Source organism: Amblyraja radiata, chromosome X, assembly GCF_010909765.2.
Source record: "Amblyraja radiata isolate CabotCenter1 chromosome X, sAmbRad1.1.pri, whole genome shotgun sequence".
NCBI lineage: Eukaryota > Metazoa > Chordata > Chondrichthyes > Rajiformes > Rajidae > Amblyraja > Amblyraja radiata.
Genome location: NC_045999.1, coordinates 5,583,240 through 5,604,919, shown reverse-complemented (window position 1 = coordinate 5,604,919; position 21,680 = coordinate 5,583,240). Strand labels below are relative to the sequence as shown.

Sequence of the window (21,680 nt, the reverse complement as noted above, 5' to 3'; positions counted from 1 at the left end):
TCCACCTTTCACTTGTCTGCTTATCCCACCCTTTCCCCTGACCTCCACCAATCAGCTCTCTCTCCCTTATTACAGTCTACTACAATCTAAGGTTCCGACCCAAAATATTGTCTATCTATTTTCCTCCACAGATGCTGCCTGACTCTTTGTGTTTTGTTTTTCTGCACAATATTACAGCATAGATCAAGTTCAAGTTCAAGTGAGTTTATTGTCATGTGTCCCTGTATAGGACAATGAAATTCTTGCTTTGCTTAAGCACACAGAAAATAGTAGGCATTTACTACAAAACAGATAAATGTGTCCATATACCATGATATAAATATATACACACATGAATAAATAAACTGGTAGTGCAAATAACAGAAAGTGGTTGCTAATAATCAGAGTTTTGTCCGAGCCAGGTTTAATAGCCTGATGGCTGAGGGGAAGTAGCTATTCCTGAACCTGGTTGTTGCAGTCTTCAGGCTCCTGTACCTTCTACCTGAAGGTAGCAGGGAGATGAGTGTGTGGCCAGGATGGTGTGGGTCTTTGATGATACTGCCAGCCTTTTTGAGGCAGCGACTGCGATAAATCCCCTCGATGGAAGGAAGGTCAGAGCCGATGATGGACTGGGCAGTGTTTACTACTTTTTGTAGTTTTTTCCTCTCTAGGGCGCTCAAATTTCCGAACCAAGCCACGATGCAACCGGTCAGCATGCTCTCGACTGTGCACCTGTAGAAGTTAGAGAGAGTCTTCCTTGACAATCCGACTCTCCGTAATCTTCTCAGGAAGTAGAGGCGCTGCCTCGGCCATCACGGGTACCGACCTCCCCACCATCGAAGGGATCTACAGAGTCGCAGCGTCAAGAAGGCAGCCAGCATCATCAGAGACCCACACCATGCTCTCATTTCACTCCTGCCATCAGGAAGAAGGTATAGGAGCATGAAAACTGTAATGTTCAGATTCAGGAGCAGCTTCTTCCCAACAACCATCACGCTATTAAACACGACAATCTTCAAATAAGCTCAGAACTACATAGATTTTGGGGGGGCTTTGCTTTTGTCTTTCCACTATTATTGCTTGTTTGTTTTTATATACTGAACTTTTGTTGTTGTTTATTAAAGTGTTTACAGAGTACTCTGTTCACATATGTTCACACATGCTGCTGCAAGTAAGATTTTCATTGCTCCGTAAAACACTCGTGACCAGAAGACGTTTCGGGTCAGGATTCTTGACTAAATGAATGAATAAATGAATGAAACTTTATTATCACATGCAACATGTCAGAGAGTGAGATTATTTGTTTTGCATACACAAGTATGCAAAGTCCACAATGGTTCCTCTTTGTTCTCTTGGCGCCCCCTCCCCCCACCCAGGCAGCTGGAATTATTCTTCGGGCAGCTGGAGTTACTCCAGCAATTTGTACCTTTTGTTGTCGACTTCTGCTTCTATTTAGACGCAAAATACCGGAGTAACTCAGTGAGATAAACAGCATCTCTGGAGAGAAGGAATGAGCAACATTTCGGGTCGAGACCCTTCATCTGAAGAATGGGCCTCGACCCGAAACATTGCCCATTCCTTCTGTCCAGAGATGTGGCCAGTCCCGCTGAGTTACTCCAGCATTTTGTGCCTATCTTCGGTGTAAACCAGCATCTGCAGTTCAGTCTGAAGAAGGGTTTCGGCCCGAAAGGTTGCCAATTCCTTCTGTCCAGAGATATGGCCTGTCCCGCTGAGTTACTCCAGCATTTTGTGCCTATCTTCGGTGTAAACCACCATCTGCAGTTCAGTCTGAAGAAGGGTTTCGGCCCGAAAGGTTGCCCATTTCCTTCACTCCATAGATGCTGCCTCACCCGCTAAGGCTGGAGGAAAACATTTTTCACAGAGAGTGGTGAGTCTCTGGAATTCTCTGCCACAGAAGGTAGTTGAGGCCAGTTCATTGGCTATATTTAAGAGAGATTTGATGTGGCCCTTGTGGCTAAAGGGATCAGGGGTATGGAGAGAAGGCAGGTACAGGATACTGAGTTGGATGATCAGCCATGATCATATTGAATGGCGGTGCAGGCTCGAAGGGCCGAATGGCCTACTCCTGCACCTATTTTCTATGTTTCTCCAGCAGTTTTGGCCAAAGGCTTTTGTCTATCTGCAGTTCCTAAGATAGACACAAAAACCTGGAGTAACTCAGCGGGTCAGACCAAAGATCCTATAGCGGAGCGCTCTGCTCCGCTATAAGATCTTTGGGTCTGACAGCATCTCTGGAGAAAAGAACATTTTGTCTGCAGTTCCTACACATTTTGTCTGCTTCGATTTACTAGTTTCTAAGTGCCTTGTTGTTGCACGCCTTCACACATTGCCACCACTACCACAGTCACCCCCAAAGATACTAGAGGAGCTCCTCTATAATCTTTGGTCACCCCTTGTTTCCCGCCTCTAGTTTGAATGGGGCAGCCACATGGCCCGCCGGGCAGGCTGACCCCGATGTGACCAATGGGAGCGCTGGCTTGAGGAGCGTTGCTTGACAGCGGGCGATGCTGCCGGTGCAACCAAACATGACGCACGCCTAGTCCCGCCCACATCCCGGGACCCGATTGGACGGTGCCGGGGGGCGACCCGCCACGTTGGAGACGCCCTGCGCCGCGATTGGCCTAAGCCGGCGTCAATCAGGGGAAGCTGGTTCCCGACGTCAAGTTTGGATGCGCAGCTGTCAATGGCCGAACGCTGTTTGTTATTGTAACCGGGGGGGGGGGGAGATTTCGACAAAAACAACGATTTACTTCCACATTTATAAGAAAAAAATCTATATTAATGTAAGCTTAAAGGTACAACAACTGAGAGGAAATGTTCAAGGAGCCGTGGAGCGAGGGCCGGAGGCGGCGCGAGTATTTGGCGCCCGGGATGAAAGCCGCGTTGCTGGGCGGCGGCGACGGGTGTGAGAGGAGCGGGCAGCACAAGGCTGGAGCCGGCGCCGAGACCCGGGACAGGCCGGGGCCTAAACTGGGGCCTGGAGGAGACGAACGCGAGAGATCTGGCAGCGGCAGCTCGGGATCCTCGTATGGGGGCAAGAGCAAGAGCCTGGTGGGCAGCGGCAGTTCTAAGGTGGGTGCACCCATTGTGTGTCTCTATCTTGTTGTTGTATTCAATTTATTGTCATTGTCTCAATTAGAGACAACGGAATGAATTTCCCTTACAGGCAGTATCTCTCTCTGTGTGTGTGTGAATAATCAGTTATAATTCAACGCACACGCTTTAATTTTCACCTTCAATCTCCACCTTACCCTGAGTAATTTCGAGACGAATAAATACAACCCAACCGGTTCCCTTTCTTCCATCGTAGGATGCAACCACAATGGACTTCGCAAATCGTTGTAATCAATCTCCGTCAATTAGCCGACAGGCCTATTAAAAAAAATCTGTGATGATAGTTTTAAATATTAGAGGTCCAAACTGGACTGTCTCTCCTTTTGGGCCCTTTGTCAAACGGTCAATTTCACAAGCGGATCTCACCGAGTAGCATCACATCCCACTACGTGCATAGGTTTCATTTTTGAATCGCAAATTATTTTGCACCCTTTGTCTCAAACATCACTGCAGTCTTTGCCATTGAAGATGCGAATACGATTTTATTGTATCTCCTGGTTCTCTCTCCCCATCCCCTCGACTCTTTTGCCATATTTCAGTGTTACAGCCTAGTGGTCTCATTTTATGTCTGAATTGAATATTAAACCCCACCTGCTTTGTTTTATCTTCCAAATTTGCTAAACTCTTAAAGCTGCCTATGTGATCTACCCTGATTAATGTCTTTATTGTCACATTTAATTTGAATCTACCCTAGTTCCTAGTGGATTAAAATAAATAGTTTTACAATCCCATTATGTTTTTTTAAAATCTGGAAAAGAGAAAACTGACAGCTTTTGATAATACTTTTAATTTTCATTTTATTTTGTATGTAATGGCTTTGGAAAACTAGCAAAATGTTTATCTCTGGTTTAAACGCATCCTTGTTTATGGATGTAATTTTGCATCCAAATTTTGGATGTAATCATGGCATGCCTCATCTGTGACTTGTATCCTACACCAGGGATCGTGGAGTGGAGCCCCACCATCCTCTATAAACTTGAGATCATGTTACTCTATTGCTTTGTTCCAACATAGATGAAGGATTGCTTTGCCCATCACCCCGGTAGATGCTGTTCTATATAAGTCCCTGGTTAATGAGCACTTTCTTTTTTTTAAATATCTATTTTCAAACATCCTCTCTGCCCAATTATCAATACCATATATTGCAATCCAGTTTTAGCTGCTTCTTCAACCTTAAAGTTAGTAGTCTCCTTTTGCTATCAAGGCCTATTTTACCGAATGGCTTTCCTAAACCTCTGCAACTCTACCTCTCCATCTTGAGGATGTTCCTTAATATTTGGGTACCTATCCTAATATATCTCCTTATGTAGCTTGGTGTCATTTTTTTAATCTGATAATAATCCCATGGAACATCTTAAAGTTTCACTGCATTAACAGTGGTATCTAAACATAAGTGATTGTTATTATTTCAACGATGGAAAAATGAAAGATAACCTTACATGAATTAGTACGTTAATAATCACAATGTGAAAGCATTCAACAGGTGTTTTGTACAGTATTTCAGTATAGACTTTCAACGCATAAACTGCTGGAATATGGATTGGGTTGCAAACTAAATTACAATATCTGAATATACATTTGAATGTCCTTTTGCTTTTCCATCATCCAGAGAAGTACATACATTAATGTTCGATAGTCAAGAGGGTTTCATTGTTATTTCTCCCGAAATGAATGAATGAAATTCTTACTTGCAGCAGCACAATAGATATGTAAACATCGTACTCCGTTGACATCATAGTAAGTAACAAACATTTCAACATACAAAAACAAACAAATAATACAATGACAAAAACATTTCCTGATTTGTGGAGTTACTCCAGCACTTTGTGGGTTTTTTTTAATGAAATATCGTAAATTTGGTGTTCAGTTTTTCCACAGGGTTGCCCCAGTTTTTCAATTGCTTCTAAATCTGTATGTCATATTTTCAAATCCAACTCTAGTTTGGAGAAAAATGAAATTTTAGGGCAACACAGTTGTGTATTACTGAGGGATTGTTACTCTTTGAGGTGCATTCAGGTGAGATGTGAAACAGAGATCCTATCCGCTCTCTCTGGAGCTAAAATGTTCATGCTCTCCCTTTAAAATGGAATGATGTTATTCCATATGTAGAGTCAGTGTTGTACAGCACGGAACAGCTCCTATGGTTTAATGTATCCGTGCTGAGCAAGAAGCCCATATATGCTAGTCCCATTTGTCCATGTTTGGCCTGTATCCCTCCAAACCATCCCTAACCATGGACCTGTCCAAATGTCTTTTTAAATTTTGTTATTGTACCTGCTTCAAATGCTTCCTCTGGCAGCTCATTCCATATGCCCACCACTCTGTGTGGAAAAAGTTGTCCCTCGGGTACCTATTGAATCTTCCCCCTCTTGTTCTTATTTCCTTAGTCCTGGGGAAAAAGGCTGTGTGCATTCACCCTAACTATCATGCCATCATGATTTTATACACCTCCGTAAGATCACCTCTTCTGTGCTTCAAGTAATAAAGTCCAAAAATGCGTAAACTCATCTGGATAATTCAGCCGCTCAAGTGGTAGCATCATCCTAAAATATTTTCTGCTCTCTTTCCAGCTTAAAGGTATTTTTGCTTTGGCAGGGTGACCTAAACTGAACGCAATATTCTTGGTGTAGCCTCACCAACGTTTTGTACAACTGCAACATAACGTCTCAATTTTTATGCTCAATACCTTACTGATGAAGCTTTCACCTTCATACCTTTCACCAATACCTTACTGATGAAGCTGTCCATCTGTTGCCACTTTCAGGAACTGTGTAATTGTACTCCTGGGACTCTCAGCTTTATAACACTGCACAGTGCCTGACTGTTGACAGTGAAAGTCCTAGCTAATTTGATTTTCCAAAATGCAATACCTTGCACTAAACCGAATAAACTTCTATTTGCCATTCCTCAGCCCACTTACCCAGTTAACTAAGATCCTGACTACGGGTGCTGTCCGTACGGAGTTTGTACGTTCTCCCTGTGATATGCGTGGGTTTTCTCAGAGATCTTCGTTTTCTTCCCACACTCCAAAGATGTACAGGTTTGTAGGTTAATTGGCTTGGTGAATGTAAAAATTGTCGGTTGGCGGGAGGGCCTGTTTCCGCGCTGTATCTCTAAACTAAACTCCTCCAGGATTCACTTGATTCCAGCTGCTCACACCAATCCTACTCATTATTTTTTTTCTCGATCACTTAGTTCTGATGTAATTGTATGCTCAAATCTGGAGTGGCACTTCGACCTATAATTGCCTGCCCCTAATCACTGGAGTCTGGTCACTAGATCTGGATTATTGTTGCTTTCTGTTGACTGCTGCATTTTGAACTGAAATCATGTGCATCTCCTGCTGCTTACACTTGCTTTGAATTACAAGTACAAATGTTTGGCAGGGAGAGAGTAGAATTAAGGAAATGGTAGAAATATTCAGTGAACATCTTATTGCTGGCATCTCTGCTTGGAAAAGTAAATAATAGGCATTGGGCATGGGAGTTTATTTACTTCTGGGTCAGTCCAAATTGTTAAATTCCTTTTGTTTGTTGGGTATAAGGATCTATTGTGAACATAATTTGTGATCAACACAGCTTGTGGGGCAAATTATCTTATGGGTTTGTAGTATGTTACAGACGCATCTAACTTGAGCGCACAATTTAGCCTGATCCTTCCAATGCAATTCAATTGCATTGCTGTAATTTTTTAGTGCATTGCTGTGAAACTGAGTTTGTCATTTCAGATGTAGAAACCAAGAACTGCAGATGTTGGTTTACAAAAAGAGACAAAGTGCTGGAGTAATTCAGTGAGTCAGGAAACATCTGTGGAGAGCATCTGGGTCAGAACTTTTTTTCAGATGTCATTTCAGATGGATGTTGAAAAATTCAAAGAGTTCTCTTTAGGTCCTGGTACAGCATTTATCCTACTACTGCTAACTAAAACAGATAAGCTTTTTGTGAAAACTTTGTGTTGAAAGTGATTAATTCATTATATTTTTGAAGGAGTTTTCATTGGGGACTATCATGTGAAAAATGGGAAGAAGTGTCCTGTTGATTTACAGTAGCAGGGATACATTTGAAGCAGTGTTGTGTCGGTCTCATTGATCTTGGGATTGTTGGTACAGGTACTAACACTGGATTTCTCAATTGCCATAGTGGAATTGCTTGTTTTGGATCTTTATATGATCATTTATAATCATTGTTTATCAGCATTTACAATTTAATTAGTTGATTGAGAAATAGTTATTGGCCTGAAATGAAACTTCAAAAGCATAAGTAATAAAGGACATGCAGGAAAGGAACATCGGTGAAGTTTTTTGACTGTGTTGATTGTATCATTGCTGATGTCCTTTGATATTTGTTTTGCATTTTCTATTCATAGAAATAATTTGGGATTCAATTTTGGTCACACAGCTATCGGAAGGATGTTGTTAAGCTGGAAAGAGTGCAGAGAAGTTTTATGAGGATGCAGCCACTTGAGAGCCTGAAATATAGGCAAAGGTTGGGCAGACTGGGAGTTTGTTCCTTGGAGTGCAGGAGGATGAGGGGTGATCTTGGAGGTGTATGAGATCAGAAGGGGAATAGATGGGGTGAATGCACTGTCTTTTACCCAGAGGAGGGGAATCAAGAATCAGAGAATGGAGGTCTCAAGTGAGAGGGGAAATATTTAATCGGAACCCGAGGGTAACCTTTTCACACAAAGCATGGTGGGTATATGGAACGAGCTGTCAGCAGAGGTAGTTCAGGTAGACACTAAAACACCATTTTAAAGACATTTGGACATTTGGACAGGTACATGGATAGGAATTGGAATACTTTATTGTCACATGTGACAAGGCACAGTGAAATTCTTTGCTTGCATACCTAAGGTTTGCAAATAGTCGCCACAAAAACAGCGTTGTCAAAGTTACAAAGTATCCTGTGCCGACTCCCCCTTTGTTCTCCCCCCACGCTCTCCCCCTCCCTCACAGCGGTCCCCCCCCCAAGCCGGATAGGAAAGGTATAGAGGGATATGGACAAAAGGCGGGCAGGTGGGACAAATGCAGACAGGGCATCTTGATCGGCATGAACAAGCTGGGCCGAAGGGCCTGTTTCCATGTTTTATTACTACTGGGACTGAGATAGACATGAAATGCTGGAGTAACTCAGTGGGTCAGGCAGCAATTCTGGAGAAAAAGAATAGATGACATTTCGGGTCGGAACCCTTTTACAAACTGAAAGTACATCTTTATTGTAAACCAGCATCTGCAGTTTCTTGTTTTTACTCTAAAGTTAATCTTTTTTTATAAGCATGTTATTTGTGCATGAATCTTAGGATGCAGGGTAGCTTGGTTAGTATGCTAATTAATTAAGATTAAAATGCTGGAGTAACTCAGCGGGACAAGCAGCATCTCTAGATAGAAGGAATGGGTTAAGTTTCGGGCCGAGACCCTTCTTCAGACTGAATCGGGGGAAGGGAGATACAGAGATAAGGAAAAGTCAGGTGTGAAAACAAGACAAATTGGATGGAGATCAAGGAAAATGTAGAATCGATCATTGTTAGCCAGGAGAAGGTAAGAACAAAGCAAACAGATATATAATGTAAACAAGGACAGTCAGACTAGTTGGAGAACTGGGAAGGGGGAGGGATAGAGAGAGGGAAGGCAAATGTTACTTGAAGTTTAGTTGCGCATGTTAAATTTGGAAGGCAAATTTAATTTATTAAATAATAACCCATTGAAATACTAATCATTGATTGGGGTCGGTCATTGGGTGTTTCGGGTCTTTCAACATCAGACACCCTCACCCAGGTGACCCAGCCGTGGTTGATCAGACCAGGACGTGTTCAGGTGGCATTCGCTCCTCCCCATGGACCTCCTCTCCTGATCCAGAGCCATCTCGAGGCTTTCTCCGCTGCCTCTGTGGTATTCTTGATGGTTCTTCTACTCTCCATTCCGTTGATGCCCAGTGCACTCAAGGCTTTGTAGAGTGATTGCCCTGCAAAACCTCTGCAGCCAACGTCGATGGGCATACACCTTGCCTTCCAGCCCTGCTTACGGCAGTCTATGACCAGCTCTTTATACTTGGTCTTCTTCCTCTCGTGGGCCTCCTCCAGACAGTCCTCCCTCTGCACTGTCAGTTACAACAAGACAATGTTTTTGGTCGCCTCTGAGACCAGGAGGATGTCTGGCCTCAGGGTGGTCGTGGCAATGTGCTGTGGGAACTTCAGCTGTTTCACCAGATCTACAGAAAGCTGCCAGTCCTGCGCAGTCGCCAGGATTCCTGACGGATTCCTGGCTGCTGTGGTTCTTGGCAGCTACACTCCGGCCTTCATGAAGGTGATCATCTGGGTGGTGAAGCGTTCTCGTCTGCAGCTGCTGATCAAAGTCATCAAAGATTATAATGGTGCAGCAATGCAGGAATAACCTCTCTTTAGAGTGTCAAATACACTCAAATTGTGTGGGCAAATCCGCAGATCAGTTATAATTCAAGAAGCATGCAGGACGGAAGGTCACATTGTCTGTGTTTCTTTCCAAAAAGAACTTCTGTTTGTATCATTAGGAGAAAGCTGACGTGGTTGGACAACTAAGCAGGATGAAAAGAGGTCTATTTTTGTTCAGTCAGATGATCATCTCATTAAGCACAGTATATTTTAGAAATGGTAGAGACAGAATGTGTCCTTAATTGTAGCCTGTGCAAGTACTGTACTTCGATGGAAGAGAATTCTGAAGAATCCACTTGTAGGCTCTACATTTTCCTCTATGTATCTTTTTGACTACTTTTGGAAAGATCAAATGCTCTCTTATAAATCATCACCTGATGTTATTGCTACAAATTCCTCTTGATTTTCACTGTAATAATCCATTTGTACTTTTATTCTAGTAGGGGATTTTCAATCATTTATAGTTTGGAATATGGTTAGAATGAATAAAATTCTCTGCCTGAATGGAAGATTAGTTTCTCTATCTGTTTGACAAGAGAACAGCTGACAGACATGCATCGTAAATATTAATATAGTTTAAAGTTGCGATGAAGAAACTATTTATGGTGTTGACTGAATATAGCATGGAAGTGCTTAGTCAACATATACTTGCAGGTTCACTCTCTCTTTCAAAAAATTGCTGACAGTTTCCCTTTATTTTCTGATTATTATGTACAAATTGTACCTATTTGGCCACTAATTTCCTCTCCCATCTCTGCATTAAGCATTGTAAGTTTTGTTGATTTACTGTTGTATCTTCCTCAATTGACCATTCTTTAATTGTGAGCATGCATGTGGTTTTAAACTGAATAAGGGGGGTGGCGTGTCGAATGGGATAGTGGAGGATGGAGTTAAAGGGAAAGGGTTTCTTAAATGTGTGAGCGTAGAGACAGAGGGGTGTAAAATGAGGGTAGAAGCAATAGGTAGCAAGGTGAAAAGTAAAAGTGGCAGGCAGACAAAACCAGGGCAAAAATCAAAAAGGGCCACTTTTCAACATAATTGTATAAGGGGTAAGAGTGTTGTAAAAACAAGCCTGAAGGCTTTGTGTCTCAATGCAAGGAGCATTCGTAATAAGGTGGATGAGTTGAATGTGCAGATAGCTATTAATGACTATGATATAGTTGGGATCACGGAGACATGGCTCCAGGGTGACCAAGGCTGGGAGCTGAACATCCAGGGATATTCAATATTCAGGAGGGATAGAGAGAAAGGAAAAGGAGGTGGGGTAGCGTTGCTGATTAGAGAGGAGATTAACGCAATGGAAAGGAAGGACATTAGTTTGGAGGATGTGGAATCGGTATGGGTAGAGCTGCGAAACACTAAGGGGCAGAAAACGCTGGTGCGTGTTGTGTACAGGCCACCTAACAGTAGTAGTGAAGTTGGAGATGGTATCAAACAGGAAATTAGAAATGCGTGCGACAAAGGCAAAACCGTTATAATGGGTGACTTCAATCTACATATAGATTGGGTGAATCAAATTGGCAGGGGTGCTGAGGAAGAGGATTTCTTGGAATGTATGCGGGATAGTTATCTAAATCAACATGTAGAGGAACCAACGAGAGAGCAGGCTATTTTAGACTGGGTATTGAGTAATGAGGAAGGGTTAGTTAGCAGTCTTGTTGTACGTGCCCCCTTGGGCAAGAGTGACCATAATATGGTTGAGTTCTTCATTAGGATGGAGAGTGACATTGTTAATTCAGAAACAATGGTTCTGAACTTAAAGAAAGGTAACTTTGAGGGTATGAGACGTGAATTGGCCAAGATTGACTGGCAATTAATTCTAAAAGGGTTGACGGTGGATATGCAATGGAAGACATTTAAAGACTGCATGGATGAACTACAAAAATTGTTCATCCCAGTTTGGCAAAAGAATAAATCAGGGAAGGTAGTACATCCGTGGATAACAAGGGAAATCAGGGATAGTATCAAAGCGAAGGATGATGCGTACAAATTAGCCAGAAAAAGCAGCATACCGGAGGACTGGGAGAAATTCAGAGACCAGCAGAGGAGGACAAAGGGCTTAATTAGGAAAGGAAAAATAGATTATGAAAGAAAACCAGCAGGGAACATAAAAACTGACTGCAAAAGTTTTTATTGTTATGTGAAAAGAAAGAGATTAGTTAAAACAAACGTAGGTCCCTTGCAGTCAGAAACAGGTGAGTTGATCATGGGGAACAAGGATATGGCGGACCAATTGAATAACTACTTTGGTTCCGTCTTCACTAAGGAAGACATAAATAATCTGCCGGAAATAGCAGGGGACCGCGGGTCAAAGGAGTTGGAGGAATTGAGTGAAATCCAGGTTAGCCGGGAAGTGGTGTTGGGTACATTGAATGGATTAAAGGCCGATAAATCCCCAGGGCCAGATAGGCTGCATCCCAGAGTACTTAAGGAAGTAGCTCCAGAAATAGTGGATGCATTAGTAATAATCTTTCAAAACTCTTTAGATTCTGGAGTAGTTCCTGAGGATTGGCGGGTAGCAAACGTAACCCCACTTTTTAAGAAGGGAGGGAGAGAGAAAACGGGGAATTACAGACCAGTTAGTCTAACATCGGTAGTGGGGAAACTACTAGAGTCAGTTATTAAAGATGGGATAGCAGCACATTTGGAAAGTGGTGAAATCATTGGACAAAGTCAGCATGGATTTACAAAAGGTAAATCATGTCTGACGAATCTTATAGAATTTTTCGAGGATGTAACTAGTAGCGTGGATAGGGGAGGACCAGTGGATGTGGTGTATCTGGACTTCCAGAAGGCTTTCGACAAGGTCCCACTTAAGAGATTAGTATACAAACTTAAAGCACACGGCATTGGGGGTTCAGTATTGATGTGGATAGAGAACTGGCTGGCAAACAGGAAGCAAAGAGTAGGAGTAAACGGGTCCTTTTCACAATGGCAGGCAGTGACTAGTGGGGTACCGCAAGGCTCAGTGCTGGGACCCCAGCTATTTACAATATATATTGATGATCTGGATGAGGGAATTGAAGGCAATATCTCCAAGTTTGCGGATGACACTAAGCTGGGGGGCAGTGTTAGCTGTCAGGAGGATGCTAGGAGACTGCAAGGTGACTTGGATAGGCTGGGTGAGTGGGCAAATGTTTGGCAGATGCAGTATAATGTGGATAAATGTGAGGTTATCCATTTTGGAGGCAAAAACAGGAAAGCAGACTATTATCTAAATGGTGGCCGACTAGGAAAAGGGGAGCTGCAGCGAGACCTGGGTGTCATGGTACACCAGTCATTGAAAGTAGGCAAGGTACACAAAATTGCTGGGGAAACTCAGCGGGTGCAGCAGCATCTATGGAGCGAAGGAAATAGGCGACGTTTCGGGCCGAAACCCTTCTGACCTGCGCCATCATCTCATAACCACAGCCACATTGAAAGTAGGCATGCAGGTGCAGCAGGCAGTGAAGAAAGCGAATGGTATGCTAGCTTTCATAGCAAAAGGATTTGAGTATAGGAGCAGGGAGGTTCTACTGCAGTTGTACAGGGTCTTGGTGAGACCACACCTGGAGTATTGCGTACAGTTTTGGTCTCCAAATCTGAGGAAGGACATTATTGCCCTAGAGGGAGTGCAGAGAAGGTTCACCAGACTGATTCCTGGGATGTCAGGACTGTCTTATGAAGAAAGACTGGATAGACTTGGTTTATACTCTCTAGAATTTAGGAGATTGAGAGGGGATCTTATAGAAACTTATAAAATTCTTAAGGGGTTGGACAGGCTAGATGCAGGAAGATTGCTCCCGATGTTGGGGAAGTCCAGGACAAGGGGTCACAGCTTAAGGATAAGGGGGAAATCCTTTAAAACCGAGATGAGAAGAACTTTTTTCACACAGAGAGTGGTGAATCTCTGGAACTCTCTGCCACAGAGGGTAGTCAAGGCCAGATCATTGGCTATATTTAAGAGGGAGTTAGATGTGGCCCTTGTGGCTAAGGGGATCAGAGGGTATGGAGAGAAGGCAGGTACGGGATACTGAGTTGGATGATCATCCATGATCATATTGAATGGCGGTGCAGGCTCGAAGGGCCGAATGGCCTACTCCTGCACCTAATTTCTATGTTTCTATGTTTCTATGACTGTGGTAGTCCATTCAGCCAAGCAGCCCCTCATGTAAACCTATAGTCTGAGTACTCGAGTAGCTTTGCCAGTTCACTTTCTTTCATTTGTGCTCTTATTTATTGTACACTGCTTTGATTCTGCTTTGTTTTAGTGTTTCATTACAGGTTTATAAGGTCGTTTGAAATTTATACGCATTCTGGTTGCAACGTCCAAATTAAATTATTAGCCCCCGATATTGTAGAAAATGTTGAAACAGAGAAGTCAGCCAAAGTTGGACACAAAAAGCTGGAGTAATTCAGCGGGGTCAGATAGCGTCGCTGGAGAAAAGGAATAGGTGACGTTTCGGGTCGAGACCCTTCTTCAGACTGAGAGTCAGGGGAATCAGTCTGAAGAAGGATCTCAACCTGAAAAGTCACCTATTCCTTTTCTCCAGAGATGCTGTCTGACCCGCTGAGTTACTCCAGCTTTTTGTGTCCAGCATCTGTAGTTCCTTCCTACACACAGAAGTCAGCCATCCAGGCCATTGCTGGTTGCAAAAGACTGAATAAGTGCTGAAGGCTAGAGGCGTGAAGGAGATAAAGTGTGTCAGATAAATAGAGAAGAAGGGGAGTGTATTGTAAAGTGCAAAGCTTTACATTTCCAACCCTGACTCCTCCTCTCTCCTTATCTGACACCCTTTAGTCTCCTTTTCACCTCTAATCTTTGTCAACTCCTCAACCCAGTAACCAACCACCAACTCTCTCAGTCTGTATTCTCACACACACACACACACACACACACACACACACACACACACACACACACACACACACACACACACACACACACACACACACACACACACACACACACACACACACACACACACACACACACAGTTTTGAAAGTAAATAATTGCTCTGCAATACAGTCCTATGACCACCAATTATATTTGCTTGTCGACTGAAAACTGTTCTTGTCAGCTTTTCTCAATGAAAGATGGGTGGCTGAAACGTGGTACCAGGGGTGGTGGCGGAGGCAGATACGATAGTGGTATTTAGGAGGCTTTTTGAGAGACAAATAGATATGCAGCGATAGGGATCACATGCAGGCAGAGGAGATAAGTATTAATTTGGCATTATCATTGGCACTGACATTGTGGGCTGAAGGGCCTGTTCCTGTGCTGTACTGTTCTATGCTCTATTACTACTTTGAAATCTAAGGGGATTCCACTGTGCTGCCAATTAATTTCAATGGAAACCCCAAGTTATGTTGCTTTCATATCAAAATCTGTAGCAGAATTACAGCCTATTTAGAGAATCTGCTCATTGATCCCAACCAGCCATTGTTAGTATTGGAATCTTCATGAGCCTCCTTCCACCTTTCCAATTCACACAAAAAGGGTGCTATTTGGTCATTGTTCTTTCTTTGCCATTCTTTTAGATCATGCCTGATCATTAGATCAAATTGATTCAATTAGATCATGCCTGATCATTGATCATTAGATCAAATGAGACATTAGTCTCACTTTTCCCATATAAAACCCATGTTCCTTGGTTCCTTTAATAACCAAACTCCTATCAATCTCCATCGAATATCCAAAACGAACTTCTAATAGTGTAGGAAGGAACTGCAGATGCTGGTTTGAACCGAAGATAGACACAAAAAGCTGGAGTAACTCAGCTGGTCAGATAGCATCTCTGGAGAAAAGGAATAGGTGATGTTTTGGGTCGAGAGCCTACTTCAGACTGAGCCAGGGGAAAGGGAAACTAGAGATATAGACAGTGATGAAGAGAGATATAGAACAAATGAATGAAAGATGTACAATAAAGTAACGATGATAAAAGAAACATACCTTTGTTAGCTGTGTTCACAAGGGAACTGCAGATGCTGGAATATCGAAGGTACACAAAATTGCTGGGGAAACTCAGCGGGTGTAGCAGCATCTATGGAGCGAAGGAAATAGGCGACGTTTCGGGCCGAAACCCTTCTTCAGTCTGAAGAAGGGTTTCGGCCCGAAACGTCGCCTATTTCCTTCGCTCCATAGATGCTGCTGCACCCGCTGAGTTTCCCCAGCAATTTTGTGTACCTACCTTTGTTAGCTGTTTGTTAGGTGAGAATTAGTGCAGACAATGAGATTCAGCAAGACGACTGGTATGACTTGGGTGGGGGAGGGATGGAGAGAGAGGGAATGCAGGGTTTACTTGAAGTTAGAGAAATCAATATTCATACCCTTGGGTTGTGACCTGCCCAAGCGAAATATGAGATGCTGTTCCTTTATAAATACAAAATTGCCAAATAAATCCATAATCTCCATTTTTGGGATTTGGTCATGTGTGCTAAAGTATGCTTTGAGACCTTGCATAATCTGAAAAGATTAGTCTCTCCTCAATTTGCTCTTTGCGATGGAAAATTGCTTCAAACCTGTTCAAGTATAGTGATGCTTACACAGCTGCAGCATATTAGCAAGTTTTGAAATTAAATTACACTAAACCTAATCTCTCCTGCAGTAAATTTTTATTGTATCAATATTTAAACCCCACAGATGTTTGCTTATAACTTGTGTTTTGTTATCTGCTTTTGTAAACGTGAACTTGAGTAAAGTGAATTTTCTTTTAAGATTAATATTTTAACGAGCATTATGCCCCTCTCCTCTGGGCCACTACTTAATAAAATTGTAAAAAATTGTTCATATTCAATTCCAATTTTTGACAGATTAATTTCTCATGATTTACTTGATGTCCACAAATATACTTTATACTATTTTTTTTAACATTTCCTCACAATATAGAAAGAGAACATTCAGTCCATTAAGTCTTTGCTGGCTCTCAGATCAATCCACTGCCTCCACTTAGTTTCCCTGTGACCTAATCCCTCATGTCCCATTAACTCTCCCTGATTCTCCTGCCACCCAGTGCACTAATCTTGCTCCCTGTGTCCTGTTCTACCTGTCACCGTGTGGGTTTACCTTCTCACTGAAACTATCTTCAGTTTCCTTCCACATCCCAAATGTATAGTGATTGGTAGATTAAATGGCTCGTAAAAATTACCACTGGTGTAGGGGGATGGCAGGAGAATTTGGGAGTGTTAATTTTGGATCCGCAGAGAGGAAAAACTGCGTAATGCACCTGCTGCCTAATGTTACTCCAACAGTAGGTCTTTACAAGAGGCTTATCTTGGGTGTCCATTACGTTCTGTTGCTTCATGGTCAGACTTTCCCCACTCATTTCCTTTCCACTCTGTTGCTCTCTCCTTTCATTTAAAAAAAAATGACCTCCAATATAAAAGCTCCAGCGATATCTTGACAGAGTAATTCATTGCCCAAGTATGGTTTGATTTTTCTGCACTTATCCAATTTTTAATGTGTTAATTGATCCTCAACAACCTTGTCATGCACCAGCAGTAAGGAGAAAAGCAGTGGCCACTTCTCTCTCCTCATGTCACCTGTTTGACCTGATGAATATATCTATCACTTTATTTTCATTGTGGATTTCTAGCATTTGCTTCTATCTTAGTTGGTGTCTCTCTTCTTAAACATACTAGAATTATCATGTGTAAGGTCATTTTGGTTCAGTTTTCATTCTTTTACTGTAGAGTCTACTATTTTCCAAATTGCAGGTAAGAACAGGATCAGACGTGGATATGACATCCATAATGTCGATCATTTTTCCATTGCCATCTTTGAGCTATCACATGAGGTGCAACTGCTTTAGCAGGAGAGATATTATTCGGGATCTTTTCTCACCCGATTTGGGCGATATGAAAAAAAAAAAGACCTAGATACCAAGTGATGTGCCTCATGTTTTGGTTTATTATCACTACGGTTAGCAAGGTACAGTTTTGTTTGCTATCCAAGCAATCGTACCATACTTGTGTACATCAAGTTGTGCAAAAGAGAATACACAGTGCATAATATAGAGCTACAGCTACAGAGAAAGTGTAGAGAATAAAAAAAGTGCAAAGGCTGTAACAAAGTAGATTGGAAGGTTAGGAAATTATCCTTAGCATATGAGAGTCAACAGTCTGATAATGGCGAGGGAGAAGCTGTACTTGAATCTGGTAGTATGTGTTTTCAAACTTTTGTATCTTTTGCCCGACAGGAGAGAGGAGAAGACAGAATAACTGGGTTGTGAGTGGTGCTTGATTACGTTGGCTGCATTCCCAAGATAGAGTGAAGTAGGGATCGAGTCGTTGGGGAGGAGGTTAGATGGTTTGTATGATGGACTGGGCTGTGTTCACAACTCCCTGAAATTTTGTGCAGTCTTGAACCGAGCAATTGCCATACCAAGGTGCGATGCATCCAGATAGCTTGCTTTCTCTAGTGCATCTGTAGAAAATTGTAGGAGTCATTGGAGACATGCCGAATTTCCTTAGCCTTCCAGAGGTATTTGTGATTTATTAGCCATGGCATCAAAGTGGTTGGACCAGGACAAATTATTGGTGGTAATTACACCTTGGAATTTGAAGCTCTCGACCATCTCCACTTCAGCATCACGGATGCAAACTGAGATGTGTACTTCATCCTGCTTCATGAAGTCGATGACCTGGTCCTTTGTTTTGTTGACATTAAAGGTGTGGTTGTGCCACTAGCTACACGCACCCTCAGCAGTCGGGGGTAGGGTCACGTGACTGGGCAATGACAGGGAGGAGTTGTCACGCGGTATAGGGGTCCTGGTGTATATATAACGTACCCCAGGACAACCCTCTCTCTCTCGCCCTTCCTCACTCTTCATGAGAGTGTCCTGCCACCTCAGCAGGAGCACAGCTCGAGCCCATGAGGCAACAGCCTCTCAGCAACAACAATGATTATTATGTTAGAGTACTAAACGTACATGTATATCTAAACTAAAATGCCTGAATAAAGAAACCATTTATTCACGACGTTTGTGCCTCTACAAAGGCAAGGTTGTTTTGACATCATGCAAGTAAGAATTTAATTGTTCTGTTTTATGACATATAACAATAAAACACTCTTGACTTTCTCTCCTTCTACGTTCTCTATTTCCGTCCTTTAGTCCGACTTGTATTGTTTGAAATTTGGCCCTATATGTTGATGTCATCTGCATACTTGTGAACGGAATTAGAGCAGAATTTGGCCGCACAACCCTATTAACCTGAGAACTCCAATGATTTGGTCTTTGGTTGTTGCAAAAAAACCTTCCTATCTCATCCATGAAAGGACAGCTACTTATTTTGATACTTCATCTTCATGTTCTAGATGCCTTAGCCAGGAGAAAGGTAGATAAAAATGCTGGAGAAACTCAGCGGGTGAGGCAGCATCTATGGAGCGAAGGAAAAGGTGACGTTTCGGGTCGAGATCCTTCTTCAGACCCAGGAGAAATGCCATCTCTCTATCTATTCTATCAAGTGTTGTACACATTTTATAGTGTAGTAAGGGACTGAGAACGCATCCTTGCTGGGCACTGCTGTTGAGAATTATCGTGGAGGATGTTTTGTCACCTGTCCTTATTGATTGCGGTTAATGGGTCAGGAAGTCAAGGATCCATTTGCAGAGGGAGGTGCTGAGTCCTCGGTCCAGGTATTTGGAGATGAGCTTTGTTGCAATTATGATATTGAAGGTGGAGCTATAGTCAATAAATAGGAGTCTGACTGACAGAGGTGGCCTTGTTATCCTGTGCTCCAAGGTTGAGTGTAGAGCCGTGGAGGTTGTGTCTGCCGCTTTAATAATGGATCAAAGGCATTATGGCAGAGAATATTGAACACTGAATGGATAGTGAGCAAGCATTTGAGGAATGGAAGTAATGTATTTTTAGTCATGTGGCATTAGTTCATGTTAGATATTTTAAAATTCTTTTAGGCTTTGTTCCAGCGATCCAATAGCCACGACAAAGTCCGAAAAATAGTGGCACAAGAAGGACGGGCAGCTAGAAACCTGATTGCGTGGAGTGTTCCCTTGGAAAGTAAAGATGATGATGGTAAGTTCTAAATTATTTATTTTCTGCATATGTTACAACGATGATTGCAGTTCAAACCTAAATTCTCTGCCTGTAATGTTTTGTTGGGCGGTCTTAAAATTGTGAATTGGGTTACAAAAGTGGAAGACTCGACATTTGGGGAGAAAGCTGGACGCTGTGGACGGCCTTCAATACCTGACAGACAACTTAAGTACTCAATTTTCTAATTGTATTCTAAACCTGGAAAGCCTGCCATTTGCCAGTCTGTCACTGTTGGCTTTAGATGAGAGAGCATCTGGCATAGGCAACCACACAAGGATGTTGGCGTTCAGTGACAGAAGAACTTGGAAGTGATAGTCTGTATTTGGCTCTGATAACTGCTTTGCCATTCAACAAGATCACGACTGCTGTTTAATCTCTGTTCCACTTTACAGCATTAACCCCATATCTGTTGATTTACTTAACATCTAAAAGATTTACCGATCTTAATCTTGAATATACTCAGTGACTGAGCCATCACAGCCCTATTGACCCAGAGAACTCCAATGATTAGGTCCTTGTGGTTGCAAAAAAATCCTCTTTATCCCAGCGTTGAATGACAGCGACTTCCTTTGATACTTTGTCTTCTAGTTCTACATTCCTCAGTTAAAAGATATGCCATCTCTCTATCTATCCTGCCAATTGCTGTGCGAATTTTATATTTCAATTAGATAATCTAATTCTTCTAATCTCAAGAGTGCAGGAATAGGCACTGACTATATTCGTGGCTGAGAATGATACATTTGCAGACGCCTAGGGAACCTTTGGACATGAGATTTGTGCGGGAAAGTGGTGCCAACGTAAAACATCAGCGCCGTCCATGGAAGACCAAATACGAGGGATCAATCATCTTGAATTTCTGTTTCATATGTTGAGTGAGCACTGTGTAATACTAAACTTTATCAGTAGATGGTAGTCAAGAGATACTAAAACTAACGTATGTGGTTGGTATTGATAGAACATTTGCGACAAATTAAACCGTGCCACTTCATTTTATTTTCACTTTGGTTTGTTTAAACCGGAATTGCACGCAGGTCACAGCATTTGCTATAGTGCAAGGTCTGCAATTTTGTTTTATGGTTTAGCTTCAATAATTTTCTTCCTGACGTCCCAGCCAGCACACTGAACCATAGAAATGTATACACAGGAGGAAGCCTGATTGCTTGAAATTGTTAAATTGTATTTTAATAAGAATATATCGATTTTGTTTACAAGCCTATTATTGTTGGTTCTGTAATAACTTTGTTGCCCATTTCCCTTAACTGTCATTATGAAGATGATTTTGTCTTTGGAAAAATATCACACAATTTCAGCAACTAGGGATTATTACTCATTCCCAGACACGGGTAGAAGCAGAATCATCTCCCTCTGATGTGCCCATGCGTTTCTTTTCATTGTAGGAAAAACATCATTGCATTTTTTCACTAACAATTTTCTTTATCTCTATTACAATTTGTTTGTTTATTGCTTCTTTTCGAATACTGCAATTAGTCCAACTGTGCTTAGGGATATAAGATTCATTTTACTCTTCAATGTTTGCTGGAGTCAACCTATACAAGCCCATGTACTAGTGATCCAGCAGATTTCTCATCTTATTTCACTGTATTGAAACCTTTGCTACTCCAGGATAGTTCATGAGGATAGGAGCTTACAATATGGTGATAATTGTTACATAACCATCTTTTCAGCGCACAGTGCCATCATGTCAGCCACACATTGAAGCTACATGAGAGTTCTCGGCACATAGCAAATGGCATTTCAATTAAACAAAAGTAGACGGTGTAAAGCAAATCGAAGTCTGATTTCCTTTAGTGTAAAGATAGCAAATTTAAACATTGCATCAACTGCGACTGAAAGTCTAAAATGCAAGATATTTCCCTAATTTTTTAATTATCTCACACTGTGACTTGATCTTAGAATATTATGCTGGTGGTGGTGATTCTGCAACAAATATGACCATAGTTCTAGAAACTTATTTGATTCCTACAAGAGCGTTTAAAGAAATAACGTGGAAAACATACAGCAAAAATTGTGTCATTAAATAGAAAAATCTAGCATATGATTTATCAAAAAGATGCTGTTGGACTGCCATTTTTATGAGCCCAAAGGATGTCAATGGCCTTTTTAGA

General features: G+C 42.0%; 1 protein-coding gene across 2 annotated transcripts in view; it reads left to right on the top strand.

Annotated features, from left to right (window-relative positions):
* The first annotated feature begins 2,649 nt into the window (after positions 1-2,649).
* Positions 2,650-21,680, top strand: part of scaper (S-phase cyclin A associated protein in the ER) — a 228,012-nt gene continuing 208,981 nt past the window's right edge. The window contains exons 1-2 of one of the 2 annotated variants that reach the window (XM_033015029.1): positions 2,650-3,072; positions 19,416-19,533. In XM_033015029.1, coding sequence (XP_032870920.1) covers positions 2,815-3,072; positions 19,416-19,533 — 376 coding nt within the window. In that variant the 5' untranslated portion in view covers positions 2,650-2,814. The remainder of the gene's footprint in view (positions 3,073-19,415; positions 19,534-21,680) is intronic. The other variant, XM_033015028.1, reaches the window with a different exon arrangement.